A 20,687-nucleotide genomic window follows, 5' to 3' on the forward strand; every position below is an offset into this window, starting at 1 on the left:
GTGTACTCAAATCATGAAATAGATAGCAGGAATAAAAAAGAATGAACTATGTCTATAAGTAATAATGGATGTCTCACAGACCTAATGTTGAACAAAGAAGCCAGACATAAAAAAGCTCATAGTCTATTAATTTCATTATATAAAAGTGAAGAATAGGCATAATTACCTATGACGGTGAGATCAGAATAGCAGTTACATTTTCGAAGGGTAAGTAATTATTAGAAGGGCATATGAGGGAGCCTCTGGGGGGGGCATCTAAATCAGGGTGGTGACTCTGGTATGTCAGGATATTTGTAAAACTTGAGTTGTACCCCTAAGACATGTAGTGCATTGTAAGCAAAAGATAAATTTTGGCAAAGGAAGGTCAGTAGGATTGTAGATAAAACAAGAATAGTTTTGAGTTTGATGCTTATGGAAGCTGGGTGATAGGCATATAGGGATTCGTTGTAATATTCTGTTTTGTGTATGCTTGAAAGTTCTCATACTAAAACATTTCCATAATAAAATAAGTCCGTGTACTTTGGTGAAAAAATGTTATATCTTCCTCATATTTTAAATTTCATATTATAAATTTCATATGGATTAATAATTAAAGCTACTAGTGAAACTATAAAACATTAGTAGGAAATGTAGGCAAATGTATAACTGATAGATGAAAAAGAACTTTCCTAACAAAACAAAACCAAAAAAAAAGGAAGAAATATATTTCTTATATATATATATATAAATATATAAACATATATTTATATATATAAATATATATTTCTAAAATATTTCTGCAAATAAATATATTAATAGATTTAAATATATAAAGTTTTTAAATATTTAGAACCATTCTTTAAGTGTTTAGAAAAGAAATAACTGGGGGAAATAATTTTAGTAAATATAACAAAAGACAAAAACCATATAAGGAGCTTTGAAAAATATTAAAGAAGAATATTTGTAACCTATAAGAAAAACATGTATGAGACATGAGCAGAATTCACAAACTAAGGAAACAATTGCTAATGAACAATATTTAAAGTTTAAACTCACTGTTGATTAACTGCATGGTTACCAGTGTGAGTGAATGTGCACCTGAGCATTTAAAATGGTACAGAGTCTAAAATTTGTTCATAAGAAAATAATTAGAATATTTCATAATTTAAAAAATTCATTGCAGCCTTATTCATAATAACAAATTAGAGACAACCTCTAGAAATAAAGGAACAATGAAATGGTACAACTATACAATACTTTGAGTCATTATTAAAAATTTTTTCCAAATAATTTATAATGTTTTTATATTGCTGTATTCTAGGTTTAAAAATAATAAAAACATCTGAATATATATTTATATATATATTGCAATTCTATATACACTAAATTCTAAAATTCATAAATAAAAACAATTATGTAGAAGTAGACGTGGTTATCTCTGAGTTGTAGATTACAGAGACCTTATATTTTTAATTTTTTTATTTTCCATTATTTTACAATATACATCTGTTCTGGGGTTTTGGTTTTTATAATGGGGAAGAGACGAATCAATGACTTTCCCTTACCTGGTACTACATTTTATCTATCTTTAACAGTTCAGGATAGTAATTGATATTTTAGAGAACAAAAGAATGACTGAAAGCTTATCTATCCCACGTGTCCCACCAAAACTGCTCCCTTTTTGTCAAGTCTGCATCTAGCTTAAGAATTATTGGTAAATAAAGGGCAGAACCTCTTAACTAACTAGATAGCTATAAATTCTATTTTATAAAGGAGAATCACTGTCAGATAACTGCTGCTTTGTAGCTGATTCCTTCTTTGCCAACATAGGAACCTAGTGCTACACTTCGCTGCTTTTCTTCCCCTTGAAAAAGAGTGTGATCTTCCCTAGACAAACTGAAAGGAGCCAAAAAGATCAAGACAGTTGGATATTGAGAGGTCAGTTGGCTGAGAACCTTACAACTTATTATATGAAACTTTCGTTTGATCTTAAGGCCACTGCATTCCTTTCAGCCCTAGCTTTCCCCTTTTCTAACTTCTCTGTTCTTTCTGCCAGGGCTCTCCATTTCTTTGTTTCTAAATTCTCCTCATAAGTACATAAAATTAGGAAATGGATAGTTTTAGCATTCCACTCTATTTGTGTGAGTGGTTCTCTGCAGAGGAAGAACACAAAGGAAAAAGGGAGGGAGACCATAAATCCTTTCTTCCTACCAATATACTGAATTTAATCATCAGTTGGATTTTTGTTATAGGAGACCTGGTTGTAGCCCAGAGTCTTCCAACATCACTGCCGGCCTGTCCAGTTTAACAACTGGAATTTTATCAGCTAAAGGATCCCGGGGTGTGTTTAAAGACTAAATTTTGATACCAAAAAGCCATCATTCACTCTGTCTACACAGTGTTTTGATGACTTTACTATGTTTCGGGTGCTGACGATATAATGAAGACATGATCCCTCTGACCCAGCCCCCTCCTTAAAAACATAATGTTTGCATGGAAATGGGCAAACTTTAAACATACATTTACAAACTAATAAATGCACTTTAGGAAAAACTTAGGGCCCTGTAGGATCTTATAACAGAGGGAAGTGATTTTTTCTAGATAGAAGCAATAACTGAGCTAAGTTTTAAAAGTTGAATACAAATAACTAAGACAAGAGGGGTAAGATTATTCCAGGCACAGGGAACAACATGTGAAAATGAGCCAAGAATGAGACGGCATTGTGACAGAAACAAAGAAAGAGTAGGTAATAGTGATATAACACAAGCTTGTAGAAGTAGGCAGAGACCAGGTTACCATGAAGGACCTCAGAACAAGGCTTGTCAAAAGTACAAATAGATTTTCCAAGAGGAAATGGGGAGCTAACTAGGCAGGCTGACGTCTAAAACTATATAGATGCATATATCAGTTTTTAATATATATGTGAGCAAGACAAAGAAGCACACAATTCCACCTAACATAACCATGGGTTCTCCAGACAAAGTTGAGATTGAGGCAGAGAAGGAGAAGGAATATATTCAAATCTAAATTTACAGAATCCAATAATACAAAAATTAGTAAAGTAGCAGGAGTCAGGGAGCGTCAGGAGGCTTTAGTACAGTACAGAATTAATAAATCCATGGTGGTTTTCCCAGTATTTAGGGCCAGTATTTAGAAAGTCTTAAATTTCTACTTGTGTACTATTTGAGAAAGAAAATTTAAGCAATTTAGGAAACACATTGCATTTAAGCAGAAGTAGTAAGAACAGTGTGTTTGCAGTTTACCCCACAAACCATGGATTTTGCTCTTGTTGGGTTTTCCTTGGTGTTGAGAAAGTTGAGTCCCTGATTCATTCTTTTTTGATTTTGAAAGTCGCCGTATTTAATGAATTATTAGAAGCTATACCAGCTGTGATGATTTTTAAAGCACACTACTTTAAAATACCACAAGATATTCTTTATAATATTTCTTTAGTAAGATAAAGATGGCCCTAGAGTACACCAAAGAACTTGTTCTAGTGACGATTTTCTCAATTGCCTCCAGGATAGTAATAGGTAGTTTCATTCTAGATGCATGCAAGAGAAGGCAATTCATTACATACATTGAATGCCAGAGAGCATTAGGGCTTCATTTTCTCCCTGATCCCCAGTCAAGAAAGCTTCTAGAGTATCCAAAGAGCACTTACTTGTATGTTTATTCTGCATTAGGGTAGTTTTACTATAATGACATAAATTACCTAGAAATAATGGAAGATATTTCCATATGAGATTCTGAAAATCATTAGTCTTTTTTTCCTGAAAAAAAAAAGTATATCATAACTGAAGTGGTAAAGGACTTCTTGTATATGATTTTCTTTACAAAACCCTTTGAAAGACAATTTGAAATTTAATATGAAGTGACTTGAGATTTTGAGTTGTTGAATACATCAAGGTGTCAAGAGGGTGGTGCACTTGGGGAGGTTGTAGAAGCTCTGTAATTTTTTTAATGGCTTGAGGAAAAAACTCTCAGTTACTGACAGCATGAATATTTTCCATGGATTCTGGCAACAGAAGTTAAAGTAGATAATAAGAGCAGTTTATATTAGATAGTTTACTTTTTTCCTACTGGCAGTTAAGGTGTTGAAGAAAGTGTTGCAAAAAAATCGTAGTCCATCATAATTCTTGTTTCACTAAATTTATATTGTACTGTAAATTTATATATATATAATTACATATAAATATATAATTAATCTAGGATAAGCCTTCATTTGTGATGAAGACATAAACTTAATTTTTATATAGATTTCTCATCCAAACATTTCTGTGCCTCAAACAACACAATGAATGATTTCTTTTGTGTATTATCATTGATCAGTATATCTCCTATAATAACAAAAGAAAAAGAAGATACTGTGTTCATTTTATTCCTTAGATCAGTACAATGGAACATGAATTTTCAATAAGGGAACATGGATTTGAAGTTCAACTGAGAGAGCTGGAAGATAGTAATCGAAATTCCACTGTTGAACTGAGGCATCTCTTAGTGACTCAACAGAAGGCAGCCAATAGGTGGAAAGAAGAAACAAAGAAACTTACTGAAAGTGCAGAAATTAGAATCAGTAATCTAAAGTAAGTCCACTATTAATTGTTTGATACATTTTACAGAATAAATTATTTAACATTTAATGGTCCTTGCCGTAGTCTTGTAAAAATCTTATGTTTTTATTAAGCAAATATTATTGAACTGCTGTGAAAAATATTAAGCATTATAAACCAAAACTCATACTGTGTATTTTTGTAAATTTTATGCATATTCCACAAAATATAATGACTTTTGTTGGACATAGCAGTTTAGAATCTTAATACTCTTTGCATATAGGCATAGCATAATAATGTTTTGTGGTTGGGCAGCAGAATCTGATTGATTTGCAAAGCCTAAAGTATTTGCTCTGTGGCCCTTGGAGAAAAGGTTTGCTGACCGCTGCCCAGAAAGTACTTGAGCTTTTAGGCTGAATGCAATGGGATGCTGTGGAAGGCTTTGAGCAAAGTGATATGATCAGGCTTAAATGTTCAACAAATCAGTTTGATTGCAGTTTGAAGAATAGACTGTAGAGGGGCAAGGGTAGAAGGGAGAAGGTAGGCAAGTATTGTATAATAGATATATAAAATGTAACTTGGATTAGATTTTAAAAGGTTGGAGATCATTAAAAAAAAGTTTGAGCCATGTTAAATATGAGCTGCCTAGAAAACATGTAAATTAGGGTATCAGCTAGTCAGCTGAGTCTGTAAGTTTGGAGTTCAGGGAAGAGATTGCAGCAGGAGCTATAAATGTGGGAGTCATTAACATACACATGATTTTTTAAGTCATGGGATGAGAACATGTAGAAAGGAAGTCTAGATAAATTAAACCTAAGGACTGAGTTCCAAAAGTTAAAGTCTGGAGAGATGAAAATTCCACTGCAAGAGACTGAGAAGGAATATCCAGAGAAGTAAGAATCATGATAGAATGGTTAAAAAAAAAAATTATTTTTCAGAAGGAGTATAAGCAATAATAATAGGTGATATTTACTTACTAGCACATGTTTGTTGTTCTAAACAACTTACATGCACTTAATTAATCTTGACAACAACACTACAAAGTGGATAGCACTATCATTTACATTTTACAGATAAAGAAACTGAGGCTGAGGGAGGTTAAGGAACTTGTTCAGAATCACATAGCTAACAAAATGACCAGTAAAGACAGTATGCTCTTAACCATTGTTTTATAAAATGCTACTGAGTGGTTGAGTAGAGTGAAGACAGAGAATGGACCTTTTAGTTTGGCACCCTTTGATGGTCCTTTTTAACCATGATAAGAGCAGTTTTGGTAGAATGCTGCAATAAAAATGTATTTAGAATGAATTTAAGAGAAGAGAATTTCTGCTTCCAGTTTAATGGTGAGCTAGGTAATTGAAACCTCTACCACAACTAAAAAAATTAGATGAATTATAAAAAGCATCTACTAAGAGCATTAAAGAACTAACAAAAATAATTATTACCAATTTGGCCTTATCCCAGGAATGTAAAATTATTAAAACATTAGAAAATAAGTTAATATAATTTATCACATTAACTTTTTTAAAAGAGAAAAATGATAAGATCTCCTCAATAGATACAGAAAATTGGCATTTGATAAAATTTGATATCCACTTATATTTCAAAATAACTCTTAGCAAACGAGGAATAGAATTTCTTTAATTTTGTCAAGGTATCTATTCTAAAGCAAACATTATTTTTAATGGCAAAAAAAATGTTAGTAATTTTCCTTTGAAAATGGGGAAGATAACAAAGAAGTTCATTATTACCACTTCTATTAATATTTGTATCAGAAGTCTTTATCAGTGCACTGTGGCAAGAAAATGAAATAAAAGGTATACAAACTAGAAAGGAAGGAAGAAAACAATCATTCTTCACAGACAACATGACTATATATGTAGTAAGTCCAAAATAATTAATAGATAATAGGCAAATATACAAAAATCAATTGTATTTCCACATATCTGCAACAAATACTTCAAAACAAAACTTTAGTAAAATTTACAATGCATCAAAAAACATCAGATGCTCAGGAATAAATCTAACAATGTGTGAGACTTCTACATGAGAACTATGATAGCAGGAAGATTAAAGAAGGCCTAAGTAAATAGAGGTCAAGTTAATTGATCAGAATACTCAGTGTTATGAATTTGTTAACAACCCCCCCAGCCATCTGTAGATTCTATACAGTATGTATAGTATTCTGCCCTTTAAGAGGGGAAAGTGTTCGTGTGTGTGTGTGTGTATGTACACATATATATACAAGCATGCTATACATACACTACGTTCATATACATATGTGTACATTCTCTTCTTAAAAATAAGAGAGGTGACCAAAACAATAATTAAAATGGTTCTCTATGAGGAGAGAGAAAGGAGTAAAGGATGAAGGCTAGACTTCTTTGAATGAACCTTGTCTTATAGATATATAGGCTTGAGTTTAAAACTATATAAATGTTCATATAATTATCTTTTAAATTAAATCAAAATTTTTAAAAAACCTAAAAATCAAAAGTAAAATTAAACAAATGAACTTAATTGTGTAGGAAGCTGATGGCTTAACTACACAAATAAATTATTTCAAGTGACATTAAACAGAGTAATTAGACTGTATATCCCTAGTGAGATAAATCCTAAGGATAAAAGAAAATGTAAAAAACCATAAACTGCTTTTAGTAGTTATATCATTAGAAATAATATTGGTGTTATTATTCTGAAACTTATAATTACAAGATAAAGGAATTGAGTAATTATAGAAATGCCTTTAAGAACCAAGATTTTTATAAGAGGGAAGAAACTCAAGGAAATTAAATAAAACTTGTATTTCTACACTGAAATTGGGAATATTATCATGGGAACTCATGATGTGTTTTACTCTTAAAAACATGTATTTCCTGGCTTTGTCCACTTAAGGGACCTAAGAGGCAGTGACCGGTATTCATTTGCAATGAGGTATCCTAAAAGAAACCAGGACTCTAGAGAAATGATTGATTACAGATCTAGGATAGAAAAGTATAATATGAGCCTAGAAACTGTGGAAAGAGCCGAGATGCCCTTCAACAGACGAATGGATAAAGAAGATGTGGTCCAGATATACAATGGAATATTACTCAGCCATCAGAAAGGATGAATACCCAACTTTTACATCAACATGGATGGGACTGGAGGAGATTATGCTAATTGAAATAAGTCAAGCAGAGGAAGTCAGTTATCATATGGTTTCACTTATTTGTGGAACATAAGGAATAGCGTGGAGGACATTAGGAGAAGGAAGGGAAAAATGAGGGGGGGGAATCGGAGGGGGAGATGAACCATGAGAGACTATGGACTCTGAGAAACAAACAGGGTTTTAGAGGGGAGGGGGTGGGGGGATGGGTTAACCTGGTGATGGGTATTAAGGAGGGCATGTACTGCATGGAGCAGTGGGGTGTTACATGGAAACAACGAATCATGGAACACTACATCAAAAACTAATGTACTGTATGGTGACTAACATTAAAAAAAGAGAGAGAGAAAAGAAAAGAAACACTTTGATGTAGCAAAAGGGGAGGAAGGTATCAAGATTATTTGGGTCATATCAGAAGGACCCAGGAGCCAACTTAAGTAGGCCCTTTCTGGCTGATGTGGGAACAATTTGAACATCAAAAAGAATATCTGCAGTAAATTGAAACATGTCAAATATACTAAAAATCCATGACTTCAGAATGATATTAAAGAAAAAAAGCCTTTGGTCACCTTCGGAAGATCCTATGGAACCAGCTCTTTCTGAAAAAAGATAAAGGGGAAAATCAGGCTTTTATTGTACCTTTCCTTTACTCACTATACTTCATGAAATGCTTCTTGGCCTTTCCTACTATAATAGACCTTACTTCACTGATTGGGGAACCAGCGTAGGGATTTTGCCAGTTAGTTGCTCGATGTGTCTGTTCCGATTATGCATCCCAGAACCAGGGAAATAAACACAGAATAGGAGTATAGACACACTGGTTGTGAGACTTAGGCCAAGACTTCACTGATGACCTGATCTGCATAAACCTCTCCTGGTTGGTGGACCACAGTGCTATTTGGGGTCTCTAGGAATTTTTTTCAGCAACAATGTCCAGTAATCCTGAAAATGTCTGGATTCCTCCTTCCCCACTGCATGGTCACCCTGCTAACTCTTCACAGATCCCTTAGGGGAAGGCCAGGAGTAAGTATATACGGGAACCTGCAGCCCCTTTCTTTATTCAAGAGGCTTTGAGTCTGTGAACTGACTCAAGTTTGAGAAATGGTTATAGGGCTGTGACACTTTCTTGTAGTGATTCAAGTGAGGTTTCATTTTCTACTTCTCCAAATCAAATAGTAGACCACCCATCTATTTCAGTTCTAGCGTCACAGTGATCAAACTAGCAAATCCCAAAGATCTCTGCAGATCAGACTTTCCTGATAACTACTTCAACTTTGCTGCCCATTCTAGTAATGATGCGCACATTTTCTTTGGAGATTTAAGGCTGCTACATCACCCTTGCCATTGAGAATCCTATCATCAACATTGAATTCAGGAAGCCCGGATCCATGATAGCAGTTGTCATTTCTGTTCCACAGTGAATAATCTACAGAGCTCTGCAGGGATACTGGAACAACTCTCATGACTATATTTCACACAGTCTTCATGAAGAAAATGTCCTCTGGACCCTACTGAGGGTCAGAGTTGAAGGATGGATGAGCTGCTTTCACATTAAAAAAAAAAAAAAAAAAAAACCTCACTGTTGTCTTCCGGTCTCCCCCAGCCTTTAGTAACTTCCTCTACACTACTGATTCTCAAATGGGGATTACTTCATCCTTCTCCCCTCCCTGGAACATTTGTCTTAAAAATATCCAAAGACATGTAGGGATCATTCTGGATCTAGTGTACAGAGGCCAGGGGTGCTGCTAAACATCCTATAATGCACAGAACAGCCTCTCAAAACAAAGGATTTTCCAGCCAAAGATGTCAGAAGTGCCAAAGTTGACAAACCTTGCTTTACACCGTAACAAGGATTTTCTTATATTTCAATATCATTCAGTATAGGTCACCCTTGAACCCAGATTTTGTTCAACTAACCAAACAAATCAAGATACTTGAGCTAACACACTGAATCAAGAATATCTGCTTTGTGAGCCCACATTGAAAAATTTGGCCTAATTCTAATGTTATTTCTTCTGCTGTAATACACCCTTAGGATCCATTCCCGCACATACTCCCCAGGTTCTGTCTACATACAGTTGCCAGTATTGTGTAATGATTTTAAGGTATTCTACCTCCTCACAGGTCTTGTTTTGTAGGTTATTCCCTAGAGCCTATCAGACTTGACTCTGGCTGTAGGTATAGAAGTAGTGAATGAATGAATGAATGAGAGGTAAATCCTGAAGTGAATCACCTGTTCCTTATAAAACAACTCCCTCAGGGGAGACCGTTCAAACTCCTTAGGCAGAGGATACTTACCTTTCCAAATAGTGTGGAAAGACTGCTTCTTTTGGCAAGGGAGGCATGCTAGAATTTAGGGATTCAAGGCCCCAGCTTCATTGGAGTCTGTCTGAACACATGTTCCCATCTCAATTTTCAGGGAAGGAGAGGCCCTGCAAGGTTGGGAATTCAGTTTGTGTTATAATTTAACCACATACAGGATTAGACTTTGCATTTGATGATCAGAAATCTAGGCTTTGCAACCAGAGGAACTGGGGTTTCTTTTAAGGTAGTCATAACAGCTTTCAGGTCCCTAACCTGGACTTTGAGCTCAGAATTTAAAACTCTTGAGTTCTTTATTGTCATCGTCAAAGTTCTCCAGTGTACCTAGAAGTCCCATTATGCTCCTCATTCACTAGTGTTTTATGTCCTTAACTACTTGGTCCCTCAAAAACTTATCCTTTATAGGCACTTGATTATATAGGCGATAATTTAAGTAACTATTTGCCATTGCATAGCATGGATTACTAGGGTACCCTTTACCAGTGGCCTTTAAAGCTAATGAAAGCAGAGAACCAATTCCAGATAATCCAGAACCAGTTAGAGTACTCATTAGCAAGGTTATATTCCTCTGGGACAGGACTACTTCTGGAATTGAAACCAATTCCTGTATGTATTAGGGTTTATTCAGGAAAACAGAGCTACTCTGAGTGATATAGAATATGGGATTTATTTTGGCAGTTAGGTCTGACACAGTTGTGGGAGCTGGTCGAGAAGTCAATGCAGTGCAGTTGTTTCTGCATCTGGTGTTAAGCCTGAAGTCACAATGGGCCAGCTAAGCTAGAAGTCATGAGGAAAAGCTGGATATGAATGAAAGCAACTCTAAGGACAAACTGGCACCCTGTTTTCATTTATCTTTCATCATCTTCAACCGCTGTCATAGATGACCTGTAGGAAAAGCTGGTGCCATTTACCATGCATCTGCACATGACTCAAGAGGTTGAAAGAGGACATCTGCCAAGAAACAGAAGACGGAATTGCTGTGGATCCGAGTAGTGCTCCACACCAATATAGTGACCTAACATATCAGCAACAATGTGTATTAGTTGCTGCAATGCCAGCTGCCCTGCCAGCCTTCAGAGCCTGCTGCACAAATTTCTTTTATGGTCAACACCAACCCAGGACCAGGCAGGGAAGGGAATGCTGGGAAATGTAGTTCTAGCTTAGCTAAGTTGATGTAGTCCAAAGCTGCCACCATGTATTTGTCATAACTTAATTAGTGATGTTGAGCAGTTCACAATGTTTACATAAGGAAATAGGAAATCATATAATATAAAATAGACTTAAATGAACATCAGTCTAAAGATTATATTTATGATAGCTATAACTTGTTGAATACATACTATTTGCCACTTAAACTCATGTAATGGTCACAAAAACTTTATGAAGTAAATGCTATAATATTCCCTGTATTAGGGTTTTCCAGAGAAACAGAACTAATAGGATGTGTGTGTATGTGTGTAAGTGTAAAAAGGTTTATTTTAAGGAATTGGCTCATGTGCTTGTGGAGCTTAGCAAGTTTAAAGTTTTTCTGAGGGAGAAAACTGACAAGCTAGAGACTCAGGAAGGAGTTGCAGTTTGAGTCCAAAGACATTCAGGCTGGAGACCTGAAGAGCCATTGTTACTGTTCAAGTTTCAGGCCATCTCTTGAAGAATTACCTCTTGCTTGGGAGAATTAAGCTTTTTGTTCTGTTAGGCCATCAACTAATTATATGAGGTCCATCCACATTATGGAAGGCATTCTGCTTTACTCGGAGTCCAGTGATTTAAATGTAAATCTCATCTAAAACATTCTCACGGAAACATCCAGAGTAATGCTTGATTAAACATCTGGGTACCATGGCCCAGACAAGTTGACACATAAGATTAACCATCACGCTCTCCATTTTACACAGGAGGAAACTCTAGACTTTAAAAAATTTACAAAATTCCATAATCTGTTATCTGCAATTTTAGATTTGAAAAAACTCTAACAATAGAATTTTCCTAAGTTAGCTGTCTACACTTTGGTGGCAAAACCTGACCTGAACTGACAGGAGGCTATTTATGGTATAGGTATATCTATGTGTGCACACATACCCATATACACATATATACACATCCACACAAACATTTCAGTTATTGTGCCTATTCGTATGTTTTACTGAGAAATATTTCTGACTATTGTAATCTCTATCCTACTCTAAACCTCTAAAATATTTTTTCTTGGATGTCTTAGGCTTTGCTATATTGTATATGTAATTTGCACACACCAGCTAAGTACTCCCAGTAGGTTACTGATAGTGAATGTGTTTTATTTTAGTTTGTATTCTCTGAAGTATCAACAAAGTACTTTGCCAAAAGGACACACATACAATGTAGAATGTAATTGCCTAGAGTCTGTCAAAATAGTTTTAACACAACCCTATCTATTGCTCTCATCTGGGCTAGAAAGCTTGTTAAGGCCTTTTACAACTTGTGACTTTAGGAATAGTACTTGATTTTTTGAAAAATAATTCACCCAAGTTATATACTCATTTTATTATAGAGGAACTTTTACATGAGTCCCTGGAGTGGTCCTATTATTACATAGAGTCTGTGAGTTGTAAGATCATCCATATTTTTTGGTAGGATATTTTATTAGTTCAGGAAAATCAAAGAACATCTTCAAAAATTATAGATATCTTAGACTTTAAGTTTTATAGATCTTAGATTCTGTACATTCATATTTTAGTATATAGGATTAAATATTTTTGACCAATAAACACCTCAGTTTATGCAACAAATGTCCTATAAATCGAATTCTTATATCTGAAATCATCTTAAATGCTCTGATTCATGCTTTTAAAATAACCTGTAAAGTAAGTGCTCTGGGAAGGAAAAGTTGTATAGTTGTTTTTGATTATAGACAAATCAGTGATTCTCACAAATTATTTTTCCTCCAAAACATAAGCTGAGGCAGAGCACAAAATAGAGATGTCCCCACATGTAGTATACACAAAAGATTAAAACAGAGTAAAGATGAAAAAAAAGCAGGAAGGGAAAAATGAACGGGGGGGGGAATCAGAGGGGGAGACGAACCATGAGAGACTATGGATTCTGAGAAACAAACTGAGGGTTCTAGAGGGGAGGGGGTTGGGGGGATGGGTATTAAAGAGGGCACATACTGAATGGAGCACTGGGTGTTATATGCAAACAATGAATCATGGAACCCTACATCAAAAACTAATGATGTAATGTGTGGTAATTAACATAATAAAAGAAAAAGAAACAAAAAACAAAACAAAAAGATGAAAAAAAAGAGTAGACTTGAATCACCTTAGAGGAAGATGGAGAACACACTGGTGACATTAAACCCAGATGGTCTATAATCATAAAAAGAAATTGAGTGAAATGCTTTTTTAGTGAAAATATGCAGAATAAATCCAAAAACATGAAACTTTGGTAGCTGTGGTATGGGGTTTTTTTTGCAGCTGTCAATTAGCATTTCATTTTTTTAAGTTTTTATTCTAATTCCTGTTCGTTAACATACAGCATTATATTAGTTTCAGGTGTACAATATAGTGATTTAGCAATTCCATACAGCATCTGGTGCTGATCACGACAAACGCACTCCTTAATCCCCATCACCTATTTAACCCAACGCCCCACTCCCCTCCCCTCTGGTAACTATTAGTTTGTTCTCTATAATTAGGAGTTCGTTTCTTGGTCTTTTTTCCCTTTGTTCATTTGTTTCTTAAATTCCACATATGAATGAAATCATATGGTATTTGTCTTTCTGTGACTGACTTATTTCACTTAGCATAATTCTCTCTCTCTCCATCCATGTCATTGCAAATGTCAAGATTTCATTCTTTTTTATGGCTAATATTTCATTGTATATGTATATGTACACATACACACCACATCTTTATCCATTCATCAGCTGACGGACACTTGGTTCATAACTGCACATTTTGTTTTCTATAATTTAAGAAATTAATGCATGTGTTGGATCTTGTTTATATGTAATTATATCACCTGTGAATATACCAGTTTTATTTCTTTCCAGTCATCATATACTCTCGTTCCCTTTCTCACCTGTTACACTGATGAGCCCTCCTGGATCGTGCAGAATCGGAGGACGAGGACTCCTGTCTTTTTTTCAATCTTCCTCTTTGTGTATGATGTTGTCCCTGTTGGGGGTAACTTCTGTTAGAGTCACGAAGTTTCCTTCTTAGTTTACTTAGTTTTTATCGTAAATATTGAATTTTGTAAAAGCTTTTCCTGTATTATTGGAGGTAATCATTTTATTTTTTCTTTTCAATCTGTTAGTGGGATAAACTTTATAGGTCAGTTTTGCTAGGGTACCAAGTTCGCATTCCTGTAATAAAACCAGCACAGCTGGAGTGCATTCTCCTTATGTATGGCTGGATTTGGCTTGCTAGTATCTTGTGTACTATTTTTTCATCTATGTTCATTAGAGAGACTGACCTGAAACTTTCCATTCTTGAACTTTCATTAAGTTGTAGTATCAAAGTTATGCCAGCCTCAAGAAATTGGAGACTGGTATTTTTTCTGTTTTCTCATGAACTTTGTATTTTAGAAATGTTTAGTCTTTGAATATTTGGTAGCCCTCTCCAATGAAATTCTCTTGGCCTGGAGTAGTGGTGGTGGTGGTGATGGTGGTGTTTTGGGATTTCTATGGTAATATCTTTGTTCATTCCACTGAATAGTTATAGAACTCTTCAAATTTTCTATTTCTTCTTTGAAACAGTTTTGGTAAATTATATTTTTCTATAAATGTATCCATGTCTTCTAAATTTTCAAGTATTTTGGATGCAATGTGTGCATGTTATATGATGTCTGAAGTAGCTGTAATGATAACCCTTTTTGCATTACTGATGCTGGTATTATTTGTACCTTGTCTGTTTTGTCTTTATCATTCCCACCAGAGGATTATCAATTTCATTACTCTATAAATAACTAACTTTGATTTTTTAATCTCTCTTATTTTATATTTGTTATATATTTTATGTCTGCTCTTTATTACCTCTCTCTTTCTACTTTCCCTGCTTTCATGTTGCTGTTCCTTTTCTATCTTCTTCAAATAGAAGCTTAGCTCACAAATTTTCACCTTTTCTTTTCTCTTAATTGAATGGATTCTTAAATGTTACAGATTTTCCCCAGATACTGACGTAGCTTTAGCATACAAGTTTTGATATATCCAGTATTTTCACTCTTATTTACTTCAGAGTGTTTTCTAATTTCATTATTTCTTCTTTCAATCCATGTATTATAAGTACATTTTTAAATTTCTAAACATATGGGGATATTTTAGTTATCTTTTTGTTAATTACTTCTGTTTTCCATAGATCTGTCTCTTAGAAACAGTATATGGTTCTGTTTTAGACCATTTAGTTCATTTATATTCAGTGTAATCCAAAGTATATTGAGATTTGTTATCTTTATTTTATTTTAGTACTTTCTATTTTTGTCAAATTTGCTTTCTTTTTCTTTCCTTTCTCATCTTTTTTATTGACTTGGTATTTTTTTTAATCATTCCACTTCTCCCCCTAAGCTTTGGAAATTAAATAACTCTGTATTCTTTTGGTTGTTACCCTAGAAGTTATGCCATATATATTTACCATAGGAAAGTCTAAAGTTAAAGCCTTTATCCTCCTGCCAGACAATAAAAGAACTTTGGAACGTATTAACACCATTTATTTCCTTTGCCCAACTTATATATTATTGTTGCTAGATTTTAAAGTCTGCTTTGTAGTGTTTTTATTTCACCCTATTAATTGTTTTATTTAATTAGAGTTCATTTATATTAGCCGTATATTTACCACCTTCTTTGTTCTTCACTTCTTCTTATATCTCAAACATTCCAGGTAGGACTACTTTTCTTTCTAAATTATATCTTTTGGAAGTTGCTTTAGTGAGGATTTGCTGGTGATGAATTCTCAACTTCTGTTTGTAAAATATATTTATTTTATATCCATATTTGAACAATATTTTGCTTTCTGACAGAACTCTAAATTGAAGCTATTTTCTTGCAGAAAATTAAAAACAACAATCTGTTAACCTCTAACTGCTGTTGTTTCTGTATAGAAATCATCTGTCCATCTCACTTGTCACCCCTTTGAAAGTAATCCCTTTTCCTGTGGCTATTAAAATGTTTTGTTTTTCTGTAATTTCCCTGTAATATATCTAAGTATGGGTTTCATTTCATTTGTTGTGTTTTGTGCCTTTTGATAGTGTAGATGAGTATTTTGGTTCAGAAAATTGCCAGATATCAACTCTTCAGATATGGCCCTGGGAATCCCTACTTCCTGCTATGATGGAGAAACTGGTGCCAGACTTAACTTCCCACCAGAAACAACTAGAAAATTGGACAAAATGTTCAAAACAATTGTTTTTCTGATCCATGAGAGACAAGAAACAAGGTAAAATGTAGAATCACCTTGGATTTCTGCCTAAGGGTCCTTTCAGGATCATGGTCCAGAGAAGGTAATCTCAGCCACTGCCAGATCTGATGCCTGAGTAGCTGAAATTTGCAAGGCAGAGAACCAGAGTAGATAGAACTACACAGAGAAAGAGCTTCAGAAATCTGCATAGTCCTTTTGAATGTTTTTCTCACTCATACATAGACTATAACTCGAAGAAGCCAGGCAAACAATGACAAGGGAGTTGTAAGCTGAAAAACATCAAGAACTCACATAGGGCTAGGAGATATTAGAGTTCTGTCCAGCCAGAGTAGAGAATCCTTGTTGAATACATAGTGCATGCAGTAAAGATTACAGAATCATTTCACCTTATTAATAGAATTAAACCAGCCAAGAACAAAAGGTATTCTAAATTCACCTTGACGAGACTTAAAACCAAGCCTCAAAATAATCTAGCGTGTTCTCAAGTAATTTAACTGCCTGCAAGAACAAATCCAGTACTTTTATTAGTAGATAAGTAAAAATGGTACCCATAGCCAGGAAGAAAAAGCAGTGCATAAAAACACATTCAGAAATGACAGAGGTGGCACAATTAAGAGACAAGAACTTTAGCCATTATAAATATGCTCAGTGATTTAAAGGAACACATGAAGATGATAAGAAAAGAGATGGGGTATACAAAAAGGAACCAAATGGAAATTTGGGCATGTAAATTATAATATTGGAAATTTTGTAATTTACTGGATGTGATTAACAACAATTTACACACTGCAGAAGAACAGACAGAGAACTTGAAGACAGAAAAAAAAAAGCTATCCAAAAATGAAGCATAATGAGAAAAAAAGGCAGGGGAAAAAAAAAAAATAAGCAGAGAGCCTCAGTGACCAGAGAGACGTTATCAAACAGTATAAAGAAGGGTGGGGGTGGGAGTTAGGAGTATTTTAAGAAATAATGGCCCAAAGTTTTCCATATTTGATGAAGAACCTTTATATTAGTTATTGATTACTGTATAACAAATTACTCCAAAATTTGGTGCTTTAGAACAAACATTTATTATTTCACAGTTTCTGTGGGTCCAGAATCCAGGCATATCTGAACCAAAAGGCCTCTGACTCAGGATCTGTCATGAAACTGCAATCATCTCAAGGCTTCACAAGGGGGGATTCACTCCCAAGTTCGTGCTAAAGTTATGGCAGGCCTCAGGTGTTAACTGGTGTTGGCAGATGTCCGTTCCTTGCCTCGTGAGCCTCTTTACATGTGTACTCACAGCATGGCAGCTTGCTTCCCTCAGAGTGAGAGCTGAGAGAGAAAGGGAGGGAAGAAGAGGGGAAAGCAAGACAAAGGTTGTGGTCTTTTTTTAACCTAATCTTAAAGTGACATTCCGTCACTTATACCTTTTTCCATTAATTAGAAACAAGTCATTGAGTATAGCCTCCTCTCTTCCACTTGAGTGTGGGGTTCTGAATACCAGGAGGTAGGGAAATTGGGGGCCATTTTAGAGGCTACCTACCACACTATTATATCACACGATATACCAAGTAACTTGAAATGAATCATAGTCCTACTAGATATAAAAAGAAAAACAAAATTTCTAGAAAAAACATGAAGAAAATCTGTGGTAAGCAAAAATTTCTTACATAGGACACAAGAAGAACAAATCATTAAAAAAAATTGAGAGACTACATTGTATTAAAAATCCGTACTCTTCAAAAATCACCATTTAAGAAAATGAAAACAAGACTATGAGAAAAGAGTTGCAAATAGTGTAACTGACAACTTGTATTCAGATTATTAAAAACAAATCTTACCATTCAATAATGATAGTAACGGTTTGGTAGTTTACTACAAAGTTAAGTATGTACTTACTATATGACCATGCAGTTGTACTCATAGATATTTACCCAAGAGAAATGAAAACAGATTCATACACAAAAAAACTTGTGCACAAATATTTGCAGCTGCTTTATTTATAATAGCCAAAAATGGGAAACAACCCAAATGTCCATCAAGAGTTGTGTGGATAGGGATGCCTGGGTGGCTCAGTCAGTTAAGCATCTGCCTTCGGCTCAGGTCATGATCCCAGGGTCCTGGGATTGAGTCCCGCATCCAGATCCTTGCTCAGCAGGGAGCCTGCTTCTCCCTCTGTCTGCAGCTCCCCCTGCTTGTGCGCTCTCTCTCCTTCTGTCTCTGACAAATAAATAAATAGAATCTTAAAAAAAAAAAAAAAAGAAATGGAGCCTTCTTTAAAAAAAAAAGTGTGGATAAACACACAGCGATAAAAGGGACAAACCACTGATAAATGCAACACAAATGATTGTCAAAAATGAGATGAAACAAAAGCCAAAGAAGAATGCACACTGTATGATGACACTTATATGAAATTGTAAAAAAGACAATTCTAATCAAAAGACAACAATATGGCGGATGCCTAGGCCTGGGGGTGGGACAATGACTGCATGGGGTCATGGAATATTTTGGGGTGAGGGACATATTCTGTATATTAACTGTAATTGTAGTTATATGGGTATATGCATTTGTCAAACCTTACCAAGCTCTATACACAAAATGGCTACATTTTATTTCCATAATTGGACCTCAATAAGGTTGATTTTAAAAACAAAACAAACACTGCCCCTGCGCAATTCCCTCTCTCCCATCCATCTGGGACTCTGCTTAAAGGTATGTTAGACTTTTATATTACATTCCTATGTTTCTCTTTATTTCCATATTTTTCTTTTCACTGTGCTGTATTCTGACAGTTTCTTCAAATCTAATATTTTATAAGTTCTCTTTTTGTGTTCAATCTGCTGTATGTGTCCATTGAGCTTTTATCTTAAGTTTTTTTTGTTACTAGAAGTTCTATTTAACTTTGTCATATCTGCCATTTTACATTCTTAGAGCCTCCTGTTTCTTGCTGACGTTTCCAAGTTTGCCTGCTTTTCTGTTAAAATAGTAAACATTATTTGAAAGTCTACATCTGATAAATTCAATATCAGACAGGTTTGTTTCTGCTGATTCTGTGCATGTTGTCTGGTTTCTCTATCTACTTGCTAGTAATTGCCCTGGAAAATTTTTGTTACGGGGTTTACATAGAGAGGCTTTGCCTTTGCTACTTCTGGGTGGCGTAGAGCACTTCTGGTTTTGAGCACATGACGGAAGGTAGGCTTTCTGGCCCTCCCTAGGTATTTGTTCTTTGAGGTAAACCCTGTAAGATGGCTGGTCTATGGCCACAACTTCACAGGAATGTTTCTTCTTATTCTTCTCCTGTTTTGCTTATGACCAAAGTAGCTTCCCGATAGTCCTATGACTTTGTGAGGAGGGATGTAGATTAAGATATGGTTCACCTTTATCCTGAAGGAGTAATCCCTTGGGGTCCCAGATAAATGTTGGGTGTGGTCCCACACCCCCTTCTCTGAGTGGTAACAGAACCAGATCCTAAATGTGGGGTATTGTAAGTGCCTTCCAGGGCATAAGAAGCTTTGGTGTTCCAGTATTCTGCTTATTTTTCTCATTACAAACTTCCATTCAATAATTGTCTTGGGACTTTTTGCTACATTTTCATTTCTTTAATGCCTTTAAAATGTTGTAGAGTTTTTCATGAATCGATTAATCAGCATGGCTTTGTGTCCTTTTACTGGATCCAAGCGTAGACTCTTTATTTTTTTTTTATTTTTTTTATTGTTATGTTAATCACCATATATTACATCATTAGTTTTTGGTGCAGTGTTCCATGATTCATTGTTTGTTCATAACACCCAGTGCTCCATGCAGAACATAGACTCTTTAAAAATATCCATCTCATTTAGCACCTTGATTGATGTGTCTTGGTGAAAACCTGGTGAAAATCTTCAGATAATTTTTGTCTTATACAGAGTTTACATGTGTCTTTGGTCAATTACAGCATCCTGGAAGTTGAAATGGACTGTAGTTACAAAATAGATCAATTAGAACTATTACAGGGAATTAGCATCAGGGTCATTAGAACCAGTGTTGCATTTGTACAACATATTACTTCTAATTAATAAACATTGGCAATTGATATTAGTATTACTTCTTAACTAAAATATGTTGTGTACCTTTGTGTTTTAATTGTGTTACTTTGAGATATAGTGAGGCCAGACACAGATCAAGAGAGAGACACAGGAAAGAGTTCTATAATTTCTTATATTCACAGTTCCCTGGGGCAAACACAAGGCCACTCAGGGTTGGTCACAAGGCAGAGGAAGTAGGGGGAACAGTGAGCAAGTCCCTTTTTTGTAATTTCCGTGGAAGAAATGAGGC

General features: G+C 35.0%; 1 protein-coding gene across 12 annotated transcripts in view; it reads left to right on the forward strand.

The window, feature by feature from the left end:
• Window positions 1-20,687, forward strand: part of SCLT1 (sodium channel and clathrin linker 1) — a 202,021-nt gene that overhangs the window by 135,563 nt on the left and 45,771 nt on the right. For 11 of the 12 annotated variants that reach the window (XR_015767773.1, XR_015767774.1, XR_015767775.1 and 8 more), the window contains one exon: window positions 4,369-4,565. Coding sequence is in view for 6 of the 12 variants with exons in the window: in XM_088021038.1 (XP_087877164.1) it covers window positions 4,369-4,565 (197 nt within the window). In the remaining 6 variants the exon portion in view is untranslated. Of the gene's footprint in view, window positions 1-1,809; window positions 1,918-4,368; window positions 4,566-20,687 lie in introns of those variants that run through there. The other variant, XR_015767778.1, reaches the window with a different exon arrangement.

This window comes from Eumetopias jubatus, unplaced genomic scaffold (genome assembly GCF_037043125.1).
Source record: "Eumetopias jubatus isolate StellerSeaLion01/CBP00866 unplaced genomic scaffold, mEumJub1_p1.0 scaffold_2, whole genome shotgun sequence".
Classification (NCBI taxonomy): Eukaryota; Metazoa; Chordata; class Mammalia; order Carnivora; family Otariidae; genus Eumetopias; species Eumetopias jubatus.